At 36.0% G+C, this 17,241-nt stretch overlaps 1 protein-coding gene across 2 annotated transcripts in view; it reads right to left on the reverse strand.

Moving 5' to 3' along the window:
* Positions 1–11,189, reverse strand: part of Atp6v1h (ATPase H+ transporting V1 subunit H) — a 108,909-nt gene extending 97,720 nt beyond the window's left edge. The window contains exons 1-4 of one of the 2 annotated variants that reach the window (XM_046428590.2): positions 10,929–11,189; positions 9,444–9,591; positions 5,088–5,190; positions 904–993 (exon numbers count right to left, since the gene is read on the reverse strand). In XM_046428590.2, coding sequence (XP_046284546.1) covers positions 904–993; positions 5,088–5,190; positions 9,444–9,556 — 306 coding nt within the window. In that variant the 5' untranslated portion in view covers positions 9,557–9,591; positions 10,929–11,189. The remainder of the gene's footprint in view (positions 1–903; positions 994–5,087; positions 5,191–9,443; positions 9,592–10,928) is intronic. The other variant, XM_046428591.2, reaches the window with a different exon arrangement.
* Between the last annotated feature and the right edge of the window lie 6,052 nt (positions 11,190–17,241).

The raw sequence follows: 17,241 nt of genomic DNA on the forward strand, positions 1-17,241 counted from the left end.
ATTATTTTTAAATACACTGGTTTAATATCCATCTGTGCTAACAGCAACCTACTTGAGGAAAAGACTACTATATTCTTAAGCAATTACTCATTAGTTTAAAATAGTTATGATAATGACTTTGACAAAGGATTCAAAATTCAGGTAAGCCATTATACTTCATTGGTAGAGGAACCAGGCTACAAACCTTAAAGAAAATAAGGATAAAGTCCTTCTAGTCTGGTGCACTGGGCAATTGCTGTTGCTATGCAGACATAGAAAATTAAACAATTGACTTAAGAACTCAAATATAATATTGATATACAGAGACTATAATACTGATTTACAAAGCTATTGCTTTGTCTGCATAAACAAATCAGTTCAATAATAGAACAGAATAGAACTGATGTTTATAACAGCAATAAGGGAGACAAAATACTTAGGCTTAAGGTAAGAAATGTACAAAATCCTCTATGTGAAAAACGCTACAACACTCCTAAACAAACATGTATTTAAATAAATTGAATGACACCCCTTGTTCTTGCATACAAAATTTCCATAAAGATATCATTACTCCCTTATTTGAAAATTTAAAGCAACTCAGTAAAAATGGCAACAAACTTAAATAAAAATTATACGCCCTTTATCAGAAAAAAAAAGGAAAGCCATGTCAGTTTTAGTACACAAAGTATCCACAAAGCCTCATATGATTCACCAAATTTTGTTGGTATTCAATGCAAAACTCTGAGGTAGCTCAACAAAAGCTATATATGGGTTACTTGATATTCTGAAAAACAAAAAATAGCTTACGTGTGAATACTTCCATCTTTAGCACTACCAATGAGTTAAGTGAAACCTTACAGAAATGTTATTTCTGTAAACAAAAAGATGAAGTCACCAAAGGTATTAAGAAATGAATATACCTACCTGCAACATATCATCAACCATAGTTAGTATGTACTGCACTGTCTGTTCTTTGGAGATATGAGTCATCAGATTTATGAAAGTTTTAGCACACTACGGAAAAATGAAATTAATGTTAATTATTGTTTTCACTTGCAAATACCATTTTACAATTAAAATGTTTACTTCAGTGAAACATTTCTCTTTCAAAAATAGAATACAAATACTATTAGCTAACAGAATTATAGAAAATGTATACCTTTTATAAATATTATTGAAATATGGGAGAACCTTACTATGACTTGCATCAGTTATGTGTTGTTGTTTTGTTTTTGTGGTACTAGGAACTGAACCCTAGACCTCACACATGCTATACAAATACTCTTCCACTGAGCTACATCCCCAGTCCTTTTTATTTTATTTTGAGAGAGTCTAAGATGCCCAGGCTGTCCTCAAACTTGTAATCCTCTTGCCTCTGCCTCCCAAGTAGCTAGGATTACAGGTATGCACCACTGTACCTAGCAGATTTCTTTATCATTTCTACTGGCAAACCTCAAAATGTTTACTATTATTAAGTAGACATACCTACAGCCACAGTCAATTCTTGATTCAAGAAAGCACAGTTATATAGACAATTAAAAATGGTACATAGATTTGAGTATTTCATTCTTTTCAATCTTTACTTTTTGTGCTGAGAAGTAGAAAACTAGAACAAGAGTACTTCATATTGTAATCAGAAGCCCTTGATCCGTCTCCATTCTACAACATATTAACTACATAACAATCTCTCCAGAATTCAATAAAAATTGAAGCCAACAACAGATCATCTACCAATTTTCCCAAGATCACTGTGAGAATCACATCAACTAGTGCACAGACTCCTTCAACCACCCAGGGTCCTATATCAGAAAATCTGATCAGCAGTAAGACTGTATCTTATTTGGGGTCTAGGATCCAAACTCAATGTATAAATCAAATAGGGCACCAAGTTATTTCATAAAGTCCTTTAAATCATCCCCAGACTTTGTGAATGCAACACATTCAGAAATAGGTTTGTCTTTATACTTCAAAACTTTCTGTACCCCAAAAGACGTACAAATTGAAATGTTTCACTCTGTATTCATGCATTCAATAAATCCCCAGTGAAACAAATAGCATGCAATAAATCCTATGCTGTAAACTTATCAAAATTATATTCATTCCAGAATTTATCCTGTATCTAAGAGTCATATCTTCCTTGGAAAGAGTCCTTTTGCCATACTGAACAAGGGAATTGTAAAGATTACAAGATGTGCCTATAGTTATCTTTAAATCCTTTAGAAAGTTAATATTACATTCAAAACAACCGGCAATTTTTAGTCAATACATTAAAATGGAAACACTTTCACCTCTTTAAATAAAAAAAATAGAAATTGCCTGTGACACTTCTGTCATTACTTTTGTTTTTCAATATATTGCCTTTTTTTTTTTTTTTTAATAAAATCAGACGTTTATTTTCTGGTAACAATCCAGAAAAAGGATCACACCAGAGACACCAATTAAGAAAGAACCAATTTACTTAACTAAAAAGTCTTATCTTATTAACACCATTTTACCAGTCTTAGTGCATGATAGGGACTTAACATGAGTGTTAAATAAACACTGAATGAATGTTCCTTTCAATACATATGTGCTTGGAGTGAGGAAGCTTTGCATAGGATGACAACAGAAGACATCACAAAGGAAAGGAGGGAATAGATTTGCTTGCATAATTGAAGCCTCAATATGGCAAAGGGACCCATCAACCAAGTTTAAAATTCAAGAAATGAGCTTTGAAAATATGGCATACAGCTGGTATGTTTAATGCATGAAGGAATTGACAAATCAGTAAGATAGGTATAAACATTCCTAAAGAAAAGTAAATAAAGAATATAGAGAAGCAGTTATTATTTTTTAAAAATATTTTTTAGTTGTAGTCGGACACAATAGCTTTATTTTATTTATTTTTATGTGGTGCTGAGAATTGAACCCAGGGCCTTACATGTGCTAGGTGAGCACTCTACCTCTGAGTCACAACCCCAGCCCTAGAAGCAGTTATTATGAAGAAATAAAAGACCAAAAAATTTATAAATGCGTGACATTATTATAATAAGATACTATTTTCAGACAAAAATCAAAATGCCTAAAATATAAGAATGAATGGTTAGACCCAGAACAGGTGCTGAAACGCCTTGAGCATGTTTATACACTGCTGGCAGGCATTTCAAATTAGTATAACCTATCAAGAGGACATCTTTATAATGTATATAAAACTCACATAAATGTCCAAATTGTTTGATCAGCAATCACATTTCTAGAATTCATTATGAGGAAGTAAGAATGTTTACCTCAAGACTTCTTATAAAGAGAAAAAATGGAAGTAACTAAATTATGTGGGGTACTGGTTTAGAATATGGTTCATTCATTAAATGGAAAACTACACAAATATTTTTAAAAGACACAGGATAACTGCTACAGGTATAGGGGAGGAGATATACAGTTAAATGAAAAGAACAAAACCATGCACATGTATCACACCATTTTCTTAAACCTCAGATTTGTATCAGTAAGTTATATATGCATAAAAAATGGTTAGAGATATTCTGAAGTGTTAACACAGGTCCACCTTGAACAGGAATATCAAGTAGAATAATAATGCTTATTTTATTCTTACTGTATTATTATAGTTCATTATTTTTCTACAGCAAACATGTATAACAAAAGAAGGTAAAACTGCTGGACATGGTAGCACAAGTCTGTAATCCCAGTGGCTCAGGAGGCTGAGGCAGGAGAATCGCAAGTTCAAAGCCAGGCTCAGGAACTTAGCAATGCACTAAGCAACTCAGTGAGACCCTGTCTCTAAATAAAATATAAAAAGGGGCTGGGGCTGGGGCTCAGTGGTTAAGTGCCCCTGAGTTCAATCCCCAGTATCAAAAAAAAAAAAGAAAGTAAAACTGTGGTGTGGTAGCATGTAACTATAATCCCTGCTACTGAGGCAGATCACAAGATCAAGGCCAGCCTAGGCAATTTAGCAAGATATGCCTTTTTATAAAAGGTGTAAGGATATAGAGTGCTTTCCCAGTATGTGCAAAGCCCTGAATTCCAACCCCAACACCATATTTTTAAAAAAAGGCAAAATGTCAAACTATATACATTTTAAATTATTATATATGAAAAACCCCAGGGCTGGGGATGTGGCTCAAGCGGTAGCGCGCTCGCCTGGCGTGCGTGCGGCCCGGGCTCGATCCTCAGCACCACATACAAACAAAGGTGTTGTGTCCGCCGAAAACTAAGAAATAAATAAATACTAAAATTAAAAATAAAAAAAAGAAAAACCCCAAAGATAAACAATAGGTTAAAAAACACTTGTTATAAATGGCAAATGTTAATATATCTTCTATGTTAAAAGACTGTATAAGGAGCTAGTCATGCTTGCATTTGCGGGCCCTGAGTTCAATCCCCAACACCCCAAAAAGGTATAAAATAAAAAAGAACCAAAATCTTACAGATTACAATAAAAAGAACCCCCAAAAGTTCAAAATAAAAACTTAACAAAGAGAAAAAAAATGTAATCCCATGTAGTTGAAGTAATATCACTTTTAACCCACAAATTAGATTGTTTTTAATTATGTTATTATGTTTTAATTATGTTTTTAATTATATTATTCAAACTTCACTAGTGAGAATGTAAAGCAGAAAAAAACTTTAAAATGTTAAGCTTATTTTAAAACTTTATATACTTTGAAATAGTAGCTTCTCCTCTAGAAATATATTCTATGAAGGTACACAAGAACAGAAAAGGATGAAGGCATAAACAAGCTCAATATAACTTTTCTATAATTAACAAGAAAACTAGAAATATCTTAAATGTTTTCCAATAAAAGAATTTTTAATTAAATTATGGTACAGGGCTAGGGGTGTAACTCAGTGGTAGAATACATACTTGGTAAGCACAAAACTCTGACTTAGATCCCCAGCACCACCAAAAAAAATTATGGCACATAAAACTACAATGCAATATCACAGTCATTCAGATTGATTTTTTTACAGGATTTTTTTTTTGGAGGGGTGGGTACTAAGGATTGAATCCAGGGCCTGCATGCATTCTACCACTGAACTATAACTCCACCTCTTTCTAAAATTTTTTAATGGCATGGAAAAGTCATAGCAAAAATGTATATATAGATCACCTGGCTGCCTTCCATTTGAAGCATTTCTTGCTTCTCTTCAGGACTTCTTTTCATTTCAAATCTTTGAATAAATTCACAATCTTCAGCAGAAATCATCTGCCCCCTAGAAAATAAGAATAAATTGTTTTGTTCAATAAGAGTTGAACAGCCACTGTAAGCAAATGATTGAGGAATTCCAGCTTTTCTCCTCTCTCCTTTATATTGTTCAATAACATTATAGCAGGACATTGTTTTGGTATAGGCTCCTGCACCAAGCCCCAACAAAATGACTAAAAATCAAAATAGAGTCACTCATACTAAAGACCCACATCACCAAACTGAAACTAAGCTGTTACTTGACCTTAAGAAATCAGGAAAAATAACCACCAAATTCCCTAAATGGGCCAGTTTTACTAGGTATGATAATGAAGTTCACCCTGTTTAATCCTTACCAAAAAAGTTACCTGATTATTAACCAATTAGATATTTTTCTATTGTTCTGGTTCTCTGTTCCCACCTTACAAAGAATGTAACCTTAATATGACGATTTCATATTTTGTCATATATTTCTTCTTTCTTCAGCCTTTGTCTAACAAAACCAACCTCTTCTGTTCAGACCATCAGAACACTTATTCTGTTTTATGAAGTGAAGTGTTACCTGACTCTACAATCACAAGAAACACCAATTAAGATCTTTAAATTTGTTTTAATTTTGTCTTTTGACAGTACTAAAACACAAGAATTGACATAGAGGCCCTGACATCAAATAGATATCAAAATTTAGCTCTATCACTTATTTAGTAATGACATGACATCTGTGGAAAGTGATTTAATTTATCTACAAAATGGGGGAAACAGCCACATTTCTTTCAAGGGGCTATACTGAGGATTAAATTAAGTAATTCACATAAGATGGTTAATACAGCAACTGGCCCACAGTATGCACTCACTAACCAGTCACCTTTTAGCATCAGCCAAAGTCTCGTCCACATGCCAAACAATTTACTTGACTATCTAATTTATCACAACCAAAGCCACTTCACATTGAATGTCTCCTATCATTTCTTTCAGCACATTTTTCCCTCTATATTCAGAATAGGTCATCCTTCTCCTCTCTGAAAAATCCCCTTTCCATTCTGATCTCATCTACATGGTTCTTCCCTGCTCTTGAGGCATCCCTTCATCCCTGGCTTTTTATTTTTCAAGATTTATCCCTATGGCTCAATCAAACTATGTCCTTCAAGGAGATTCAAATCAATAGAGCCCCATCTTCCTTCTCAATTTTCATGGATTCAGCATCACCACCACTCAATCTATCTTTCTGTTGCAAACCTGGCTTGACCTCTCAACTTCTCCACTCATCAAGGACTCAAACATGTCACAGCCCACAACACCCCGATCCTAGTCGTGTGTGTGTGTGTGTGTGTGTGTGTGTGTGTGTGTGTAAGAGAGATACACTTGGGATTGCACATAGCGGTGCTTAACCCCTGAACCACGTCCCCAGCCCTTTTTATTTTTTATTTTAAGACAGGTCTCACTATGTTACTGAGGCTGGTTTTAACTTTCAATCCTCCTGCCTCAGCCTCCAAGCCACTGGGATTACAGGCGTGCACCACCAAGCCCAGCTCCCCATCCTAATCTTTACATCCAGACCCTTCTTTTAAAATACATATCAGCAGCTTTGCTAGTCTCTGTAAGACTCTGGTCTGAAGGAGTCTGGAGGGAGTCACAACAAACTACCCAAAGCTCTGTAAGCACTGCAAAATCTTCCAAGCCTCAGCTCCCTGCCTGGAGCTTCCTTCACTGCAACCCCCAGCTCCTCAGCTTGATCAGCTCCTATGAGTACCTTCATGTGTTCTATAAAAACTTCCTCAAGTCTCCTAGTCCTTCCTTGTTTTGTATATACACACACATGCAATAAATTTCTCCACACTTACCACAATTCATTATTTAATTTGTTTAAAGATGTGTTTCCTCATTGGACTTTAAACTAAAGAGGGAGGGTGCTATGTTATGATTTTTGTAGCCTCCGTTTTATTGGACCAGCTTGAGTAGAACATGCCATGCCCACTCATTTCTATACTATTTAGTTAAGAAAAAGCTTAATCAAATATAAACACATTTCTGAATACTGTATTTTCATAACATGTTAATTTTTGAGAGACAAAAGCATATTGGCCTTTGACATAAAAAACTCTTCTACAGGTTTTGTTATGTCAAGCATATGTGATACAAAATTCATTAGTTATAGAGGTGACATTCAGCCCCCAACAATCTGTAAGGTCTTTAGAAAAAGAAAGTATAGTCCACACCCTCTAGTATCCTAACATCAACAGGCTCAGCAGCAGGCACAGTTAACATTTGGTGAACATTTACATACAGACATACAGAAAAGTTTTATAAAAGAAATTTGTGAAATGGACAACAGAATAAAGGCCACAACTAGGAAACAGAAAAAGCAATGTATGTAGTACAGAGGCCATGGAACAGGAAAAACAAAAGAGAAAACAAGTTAAAATCTCTATGTCACTAAAAACATTCCAAATACCAATACTAGAGAGAGTGCTATCAGCCTGCTAGTACTTTATGTTCAACAATATTATTCTATTTAGGTTATAAACAGATTCAGCCTTTATAAACATGAAAATTCTTTTCCCTCTAGTCTAAATGAACTGTGGACAAAAGTATTATAAAACAGCTCAGAATCCTAATTTCACAAGTAATTTTGAAAACTACAATTATCAGTGACCAAAGAACATCTTTAAATCCCTCTTCCTCCTCCTGTCCTTCAGTCAGTAGTCCCACAATAATTTACCTCCTTAAAGTGAGAATTTAGAAGTCGTCCTAGACCACTTTCACCCCACACATCAAATCAATCACCAAGATTTTCTCAAATCTATACAATTCCACCCGTCCTAACAACCTTAACTACTGCTATTGCCTCTCCCAGCCTTAGGTTTGTAACCCACAAATCCACCTTTACACCATTGGTAAAGCCATCCAACCAAGGGACAAATCTCATCATTTTACTCCTAGCTAAGAACTTCAATAGCTATAGCAATGATTTTTAAAACTGTGCTCCTTAGAATCCTAATGAGGATAGTGAATGGTCTTAAAGAAGAAGGCTCTGAGGAATATGCTCCCAACTCCACTTAGCTACAATTTTCATCACCTGTTTTACAAGCTGAGATTCCTTATTAGACCCCAAAGCCAACCATGGGATCCACAGCTTAAAATCACCCTGAAAAGCACTGACAGGATTAAGTCCAAACCTCTTCCAAAGTTACTTACCCATGTACTCAGGTCCTTCAAAACAGGACCTGGCTGCCTCTCAGCCTCAGCTCTCCCCACTGCCTGCTTCCAAAACATGAATGACTGTCACACAATGTGCCATTTTTTGCTTCCTTGCCTTTGCTCATGATGTGTGGTCTACTTAAAAGGTTGCCCTTTTTGCCACATGGCTAAATACCATTCATTCTTAAAAACTCAATTCAGAAACCATGCCCTTCAGGAAAAAATTCCTGAGGATATGATTAGCTGCCCTTTTTCTGTGTACCAAATAGGTCCTGGGCATTTTTCTATTATCATAGTCAACACACTAAATTAAAATGACTTGCATATGTAGTGTAAGTTCCTTTAGAGACAGTATTCTATGTCCTTTTTGCAGCTACAAAGCCTACAAAATGTATCAAAATGTGATCAATATATGTTTGATGAGTGAATAAATTAACAGACATAAAATAATCACTTTTGGACACTATATACTACCACAAAACAAATTGCTAATTATAAAGCTACAGATGCTTCAATTAATTTTTAAAATGCATAAGCAAATTGGAAATGAATTTCCTTAATTATTCACTCCGTTATAAATATGGCAACAAACCTGAGGGATACTGATTCCATTTCACATTTACTATACCAAACCCAAGAGTAGTTAAGTGATTTGCCAGACACCAAACCAACAGAGAACCAAAATTCACCCCCAGCTCTTGAAACTCAGAATATTCATGCTTCTTCTTAGTAAGAACTATCTGGCAACCATCTGCCCCGACTCTGATCACCAAGTTATACTAGGCTCACATGGCATGTTTAAGTCCTCATCCCCTTCCTCCATCCACATTCCTCCCATGTTTCTCACTCATTCAAATTCTTCTCAGACATAGAAAATCAAAAGCACTAGTAACATTTCTATTTCTCACTAGAGTCTCAAGCTGTTTCCACCATACTATGCTGTCTCCCTGAAACAACTAGTTATTCTGAGGGAATGTTTCTTCCACATTTACTAGTATTTTTCCAGCATTTCTCTCATAGAAGCATGACCATGAAAAAGTCTGATGCAAAAGCACATGATTACCCATGATTCACAGTACTTACTGAAGATAGGACTGCCAGTTTACTTTATTCGCTCGAACTTCTGCAGCCTTGGCTGCAATAATGTTGGTTGGGACAGCAGCATCCACAGCACCTCGAATATCCATTTTGGTCATCTAAATTTTACGATCTTGAATGCTTTTTAAGAGACCTTCAATTTAGATGCAAGGTAAAAAACAATACCAGATATTAATTTTTCATTTATAACCACTACTATCATCATGACCATCACTTTAATGTCCCCAGGCATTCAACTCAAATATTAAATATTCTCAGTTTGAAAACACTAATGTTATATTTCAAATCTTGTCCACTGTCCCATAAAAGGGTTCTCTACAGGTTTTTTCCTTTTCCAGGAAAGGTTATTTATTTATTAGTCCTAATATCACAGTGAAATGTTTAAAGTGACCATTTAAAATACTGACATCAGAAATCATGACTAAAAAGAACAGGCATACAAATTAGGGAAGAAAAAAATACCTATATATATATTTGGTGCTGAGGATTGAATCCAGGGCCTTGTGTATGCTGAGGAAACTATTTTAAATTTATACAGTTGAGTTCAACTTTCGTCTTTTGATAGAGAAAAAATATAAACCACATATTAATGTTTAGTAAGCATCATTTTAAAGTAACACGTTAAAAATTATAAGACCTTCCTAAAATTCATTCAAACTAAAATATACAAAGTGGGAAAGTAATTTCTCAGAAGACAGTGCTTTCCTTTAGCAACCAAAATTCATAATATTTCCAAAATCAATTTGGGGAGAAATTTTTGAATCAAAAACCTATTGTGATTTATACACAACCAACAATGAGAGCCTGAGCCTGTTTTATAACAAGAACCTACAATGATAAACATTTACGTACTTCTCATCCCTAAAACTTAACAGATAACAGCTTATGCCTGACTTTATCACGAAACAAAACGTAGGTTCCCATTAGCAAAACATAAGTTCTTGGTCATGGCCACAAAGATGCTAAAGTCAAACCCAAAATTTTATTCCGAGTTTCCAACGACCTTAGTCAGTTTGAAATTTAACCTCTGTATTGAGGATTTGCTGCCTAAACAAGCCAGTGCAGTTGGGTCTGCCGCGGACCCAGTAAAAACAGGCTCAGCCCAGGCTAGGCTGGAGCTCTGGAACCATCCAGGCTCGGCCCCAGAGGCCTTTCCTGGGGTGGCTCGGGTGCTTCCAGACTGTTATCTCGGTCCGTGAACCACTGGCACCTCCGGCAGGCTGGGGGCATGGCCCAATCCTGGAGAAAAGATCCTTTTTATCCATTCCCCTTCACTCCCCTGGCCCACTCTTCCTCCCTTCCCACTTAGGGGAAGGCTCTGCGGTTTCGCAAACCTGATCGAGGCCTGGAAGGAAAGCAATCTGGCCACCCCTGGCGGGAGGACAGGTGGGGCCGAGCGGTAAGGGGCCAGCGTGCACCAGGGAAGCTGGGGAAACCGCAGCGGTAGTCTCACCGGGGCAGGTGCCTTACCTCTTGAATCCTGGGGACCCCACAACGCACCCAAAGGAGACGGGGAGGGTGCGGCGGCCGGGGCGTTGAGGCCGCAGCCAGTCTGGGGCGCCGAGTCAGAGCCAAGTTGGCGTCTCCTGCCGGTCCCAGGGGGCTTGAACGGCGGCTGCGACTCGGCAGCAGGAAAGTGAAGCGGTTCCGGCACCAAGGAGGCGTTGAGGACCCACAGGCAGAAGGAAGCCCAAGCTGCGGCAGAATGACAGGAGCGCTGGTCACGTGAACAGACGCACGTGACCGCCGCGGAAGGCGGAAGCCGGGAGAGCCCAAAACAACCGGAGGAGGGGCGTTGCGCTAAAGAGGGTCTCACACCTTGGGACCACGGCGTCTGCTCCGGAGCCACACAGACCGAGCGAACCTGATCCGAACTCGCGACCCCAAACCAGCGGCCCGCCAGGGACACCTCAGGACCCCTGTCAGGAAATAGCGAGCAAGGCCAAAATTTAACTCTTTTTGCAAAGAATGATCTAATAATACCTTTTAAATAGTTTGATTTTCTTTGGGGTTTAAGAGTTTGATGAAGCAGGCATTCTTATTCCGATTTTAAATATGAAACTGAAAAGTGAATCACAAAAGTTATCTTCACCTACGGTTGCAGATTTGGCAAATAATATATGTTTCCTATAATAATTGCAATTATAATAAAAAGTTATTCAATTTTTATTTAAAATTCAAATTTAATTTAGCTTCCCATATTTTATTTGACAGCTCTCTTGAGCCCAGGTTTTCCTTTTGTATGGCCGCGCCTACCCCTCTTTGTCTTAAGATGAAGAGATACTAAACTGCACCACTGGTCATATATATTTAATAGCATGTTTTGGCTAAAAGCACTGGAAATGAATTATAAATATAACCAGTACGTTTCTATTAAAAATATTGAGGTCAGGGCTGGAGTTGTGGTTCAGTGGCAGAGTGCTTGCCTAGCATGTGTGAGGCACTGGGTTCAATTCTCAGCACCACATATAAATAAATGAATAAAATAAAAGTTCATCAACATCTAAAAAATATTTTTTTAAAAAAATATTGAGGTCAAGTTTTAAAACAAATCCAATATGGTACATGAAAAAAAACACAGTGTGCAAAATTGTATTAATTTTCTATTGCTTCAACAAATTACCTCAAATTTACTATCTTAAACCAACATAAATTTATTATCTTACAGTTGGGTAGGTCAGAAGTCCAAAATGAGTCTCAACAGTCTAACAAGCTTTTGGCAGGGCTGAGATCTAAATTCACTCTCCCCATCTCTAGGTCTTTAACCTTATCACATCTGCAACCTTAGATCCCTTTTGCCACTTAACATTTTCACTGGTTCATTACATGGACATTTTTAGGGGACCATTATTTTGACTATCACAAATTAGAGGGAATGATTACTCACTAATCTAGATGGTTGTGTAAAAATAGAAAGTGACCCTATATGTTGTTTTTCTAAAGTAAAATTTATATATACATATATAAGCATTTAATGTGTGTATGTGTGTGTGTGTATATACACACTTCTACTTTACTTAATATTTAGTATTGTTCATGGAGCATAAAGAAGAAAATTTGGTAGCTTTATCCAGACCACACAGGGTTCATATATTTTAAGCGGTCATTGTATTTTATTACAGCAAAAACATTTTCAAGGCTCAGTGGTAGAGTACTTGCCTAAATGCTTGAGGCACTGAGTTGGATCCTCAGCACCACATAAATGTAAAATAAAGATATTGTTTCCACTTAAAAACATTTTCAAAAGGAAATGTTAATGTCATAGAAATTTGACATTACTGAATAGAAATGAGGACTTTTAAACACTTCAATTCCATTTGATGCCTTCTGATTTATGTATTTTTTTAAGTACCATTTTTAAAAGAATTGTAGCTGATGGGCAAAATGTTAACTTTTCTAAAGCGTGATGCAGGATGCAGTGGCACACACCTGTAATCCCAGGTACTTGGCCAGTCTTGGCAATTTAGCAAGACCCTGCCCCAAAATAAAATAAATAAAAAGGATGTAGCTCAGAAGTAGAACACTCCTGAATTCAATCCCCAGTACCACAAAAAAATTGGCTAAATTATATTGTGTGCATGTATGAATATGTAACAATGAATCCCATCAGTATGTACAACTATAATGCACCAATAAAAAAAATGTGAGGAAAAAAAAGAAAACCGAGTTGTGGATACATAGATTTCCCTTACATTGTTCTGTTTATTTTGAATTATTCTTTTTTAGAAGACTGATCATTTAGATCAGTGCTGAGGATTGAACCCAGAGCCTCAAGCATCCTAAGCATATGTTCTTCAACTGAGATACACCCCTAACCCAGTTGAGCCCATTTAGAGGGAAAACTGTAGCCTAAATTAAAGAATGATTTGCTAACCAAGAAATTACTAGAATTATGGGCTGGGATTGTGGCTCAGAGGAAGAGTGTTTGCCTCACCTTGGTGAGGCACTGGGTTTAAATCCTCAGCACCACATAAAAATAAAATAAGGATATTTTTTTTATGGTGGTGGTGATGGTGGTATTGGGATTAAACCCAGGACCTCACACATGGTAGGCAAGTGCTCAATCTCAGAGCTACATCCCCAGTCCTTTTTTTGTTTTTGTTTTCATTTTGTAACAAAGTCTTGCTAAATTGCCCATGTTGTCCTTGAATTTGTTGTCCTCCTGCCTAAGCGTCCCTAGTAGCTGGAATTTCAGGCATGCACCATTGCATCTGGTTTTTAACTCTAATATTTTAAGCTCAATACATATTTCCAAGTTTCTGGGAGTGGAAAAGGGTCTTTGAAACTTTGAAACTGTAGGACTTTCAGGGTTATTATAATAACTAAGGAGTGAATGCTGCTGGTAGTCGGTGTCCAGAGACCAAGGATGACCAACGGTAGAGATCAATAGCAGAGGATGTTTTCTGGCCAAAAACATCAGTAGTCTCCAAAGTAAAAGTATGAAGACATGAATAGATCTGAACATACGTTTTCAAATCTCTGTTTGTATATAAAGTATGTTCAGATCTATTCATGTATATATCAGTAGTAATCCTATGGAGAAAAACAGGTAAATGGCTCTCTGCTCACTAATGTGTCATTCAATATATGAAGACAGATTCTAGGCTGTACTGGGGACATGGCCTTACAATTACAGAATGGCGTGCTTCTGGAACATCTGAATACAGAACTCTGTACTGCCAGAAAGAAGTAGTATGAGTATCTGCCCTAAAGTTAAGTATGCACACTCCACAATCCAACAAACTTCCAGAAGTCTTTTGGATAAGGGTTTTCAGTGCAATATTCCTTATAATAGCAAAGCAATAACAGAAAATAATATGTTTTAGTAAGCCTGGGCTGTCATAACCAAATACCACAGACCAGATGGCTTCACCAACAAATTTATTTCTCACAGATCTGGAAACTGAAAGTTCAAGATTAAGGTGTTGGCCACTTAGATCGTGGTAAGGGCCAACTTCCTGGTTTGTAGGTTGCCACCTTCTCTCTGTGTCCTACATGGCAAAGAGAGAAAGCAAACTCTCTCCTGTCTTTTCATATAAAAACAGTAATCCTATTGGATCAGGGCTGTACTCATGACTTCTTTTAACCTTAAATATCTCTATGAGGGTCATATTTCCGAATACACTCATATTGGGGCTTAGGATTTCAACATATGAATTTGGAAAGGGTGGAACACAAAATTGAATAGAGAAAATAATACAATATCATACACTGAAGTATTATATAGCTATTAAAAATATTTAGATAATAGTCAAGTTCTGACAGACATTTATGCTATGTTAAATGAGAAAAGTATGCTCAACTAATATGTACAGAATAATATAATTTTATTGTTTAACTGAATGTTTATATAGTATATTTATGGGTACATACCACTATAAAATCTATAATGACACACATGAAAGTGTTTATCAAAATGGGTAACTCTAGGGAGTGGGAGGTTAGATGTGGATTTTCACTTTTTTTTTAATTTTGGTGATCAAACTCAGAGGCACTTACTCACAAAACTACATCCCCAGCCATTTTTATTTTTATTTTGAGATAGGGTCTTGGTAAGTTGCTTAGGGCCTCACTAAGTTGCTGAGGCTAGTCTGGAACTTGTGAAACTCCTGCCTCAGCCTACAAAGTCACTGAGATTACAGGCATTTTCACTTTTTACTTTAAACACTCTATATAATTCCATGTGTTAAAATCAGCATGCATTACTTTAATGTTTAAAAAATTGAAGACAGAATTTTCTAGTAAAGCCACCCAAGCCTGAGGTTTTCTTCATGGGAAGATTATTAACTACAGTTTCCCTTTCTTTAAAATATATATAAGGCTATTCAGATAATATGTTTATTCTTAAGTGAACTTTGATGGTTTGCATCTTTTGAGGAAGTTTTACATTTCATTTAAGTTGAATCATTTACTAATTTAAAATTATTCATAACATTTCTTATTATTCATTTGATATCTATAAAACTAGTACTAAGTTTACCTCTCTCATTCCTTTATTGGCAATTGGTAGTGTCTTTTGTTTTTGTCTGATCCAGTTAGCTAGAGGTTTATCAATTTTATTTATCTCAAAGAACCAGCTTTTTGTTTCATTGATTTTTTTTTCCTATTTAAATTCTGTTTTCCTTTTTATTTTTTCAGTGCTGGGGATCAAGACCTAGCGCATTACTAGGCATGTACTCTACCAGCTACATCCCCAGCCCAGTATTATTATTTTTGCTTGAAACAGTCTTCTAAGAAGAATTAAGCAATTTTTAAAGTCTATATTTATCCTCAATGGTTACCATTTTCAGTGCTCTTTCTTCTTGTTGTATTTGTCTAGATTTGGGGCCTTGGTTTTCATTTTCCTTCTGAATAAATTACTTCATTTAACATTTCTTATAATTAAAATTCTGCTGGTGATTAATTTTGCAGCTTTTCGTGTCTGAAAACATCTTTATTTTGTCTTCCTTTTTCAATGTGGTTTTCACTTAGTAAAAAAAAAAATTTCTTATTGACTGTAATTTTTCTTTCTTGTTTTAGAACTTCAATTCTGAGTTAATAATGGCATCATTTTTTGTGTGTTTCGGTTTATTTTTTTAGTTTCTCCACTGTATTTTTTCCTGATTTTTAAAAAATGTGCTATTGTTTTTAGCTTTGTTCTTCTCTTTTTAATGTGTTTTATTTTCTCTGGCTACTTTTAAGATTTTCTCTTTATCATTGGTTTGTGGAATTTTATCATGATGTGCCTTTGTGTCATTTTCTTCCTCTTTCCAAACTTAAATTTCATTGATATTCTTATATCTTAATTTTTATAGTTTCTGTCAAATATAGAAAAATTTGAGCCTTTATTTCTTCAAATATCTTTATATATTCTACCCTCCAATAAAGTCATCTGGGCCTGAGGTTTACTTTGGGAAAGGTTTTTAACTACACTTTCCATTTCCTTGACAGATATAAGGCTAGTCAGAAAATCCATTTCTTTTTAAGTGAATTTTGATAGCATTTCTTATGCTCATTTCATCTGACACGGGAACTGAATATATACGTTAGGCTGCCTGACATTATCCCATAGTTCATGGGTGCTGTTATTTCTTGTTTCTATTTCCCTTTCTCTCTGTGTTTTACTTGGGATAATTTGTTTGGTTCTGTTTGTTGCTTATTATTTCTATTTCTTTTTCTTTCTGTGTCTCACTTGGGGTAACTTCTTTGATCATGTCTTCTGATTCACTAATGTTTTATTCTGTAATTCTGTCAAGTGAAGTTTTTGTCTCTAAAATTTTTATTTGAGACATTTTTATATCTTCCATGTCTCTACTTCACATTCACATTTTCCCTTGGTTTCTTGAACTGGTGCAATACAGTTATAATAACTTTAATGTCCCTGACTACTAATTCAAATATCTGTGGCATTTCAGGGTTAGTTTCCACTGTTTGGCTTATTTTCTCTTCATAGGGCATATATTTCTGCTTCCTTGCATGTGTGGAAATTGTTTAGTAGATGCCAGGCCTGATGAATTTTACCTCACTGGCTGCTGGGATTGTTTTTATTCCTATAAATCTTGACATTTGTTCTGGAGCACACTTGTTACCCACAGTTTGATCCTTCAGGGTTTTGTTTTAGGTTTCATTAGGCAGGACCAGAGCCATTCGTGATTTATGTTTAATTTTCCCAAATACTGAGGCAAGAATTTTCTGAGTTCAAAATACCCAATGCCTGGTGAATTTTAAGTGATTCCTTTCTGGTGTTTAAAAGGGGCACTATTCTCTGCCCTTCATGAGCTCCAAGGATGGTTTCCTCTGCTGC

Source organism: Marmota monax, unplaced genomic scaffold (assembly GCF_021218885.2).
Source record: "Marmota monax isolate L192 unplaced genomic scaffold, Marmota_monax_Labrador192_F-V1.1 WCK01_AAM20220418_F8-fsc00044, whole genome shotgun sequence".
Taxonomy (NCBI): Eukaryota; Metazoa; Chordata; class Mammalia; order Rodentia; family Sciuridae; genus Marmota; species Marmota monax.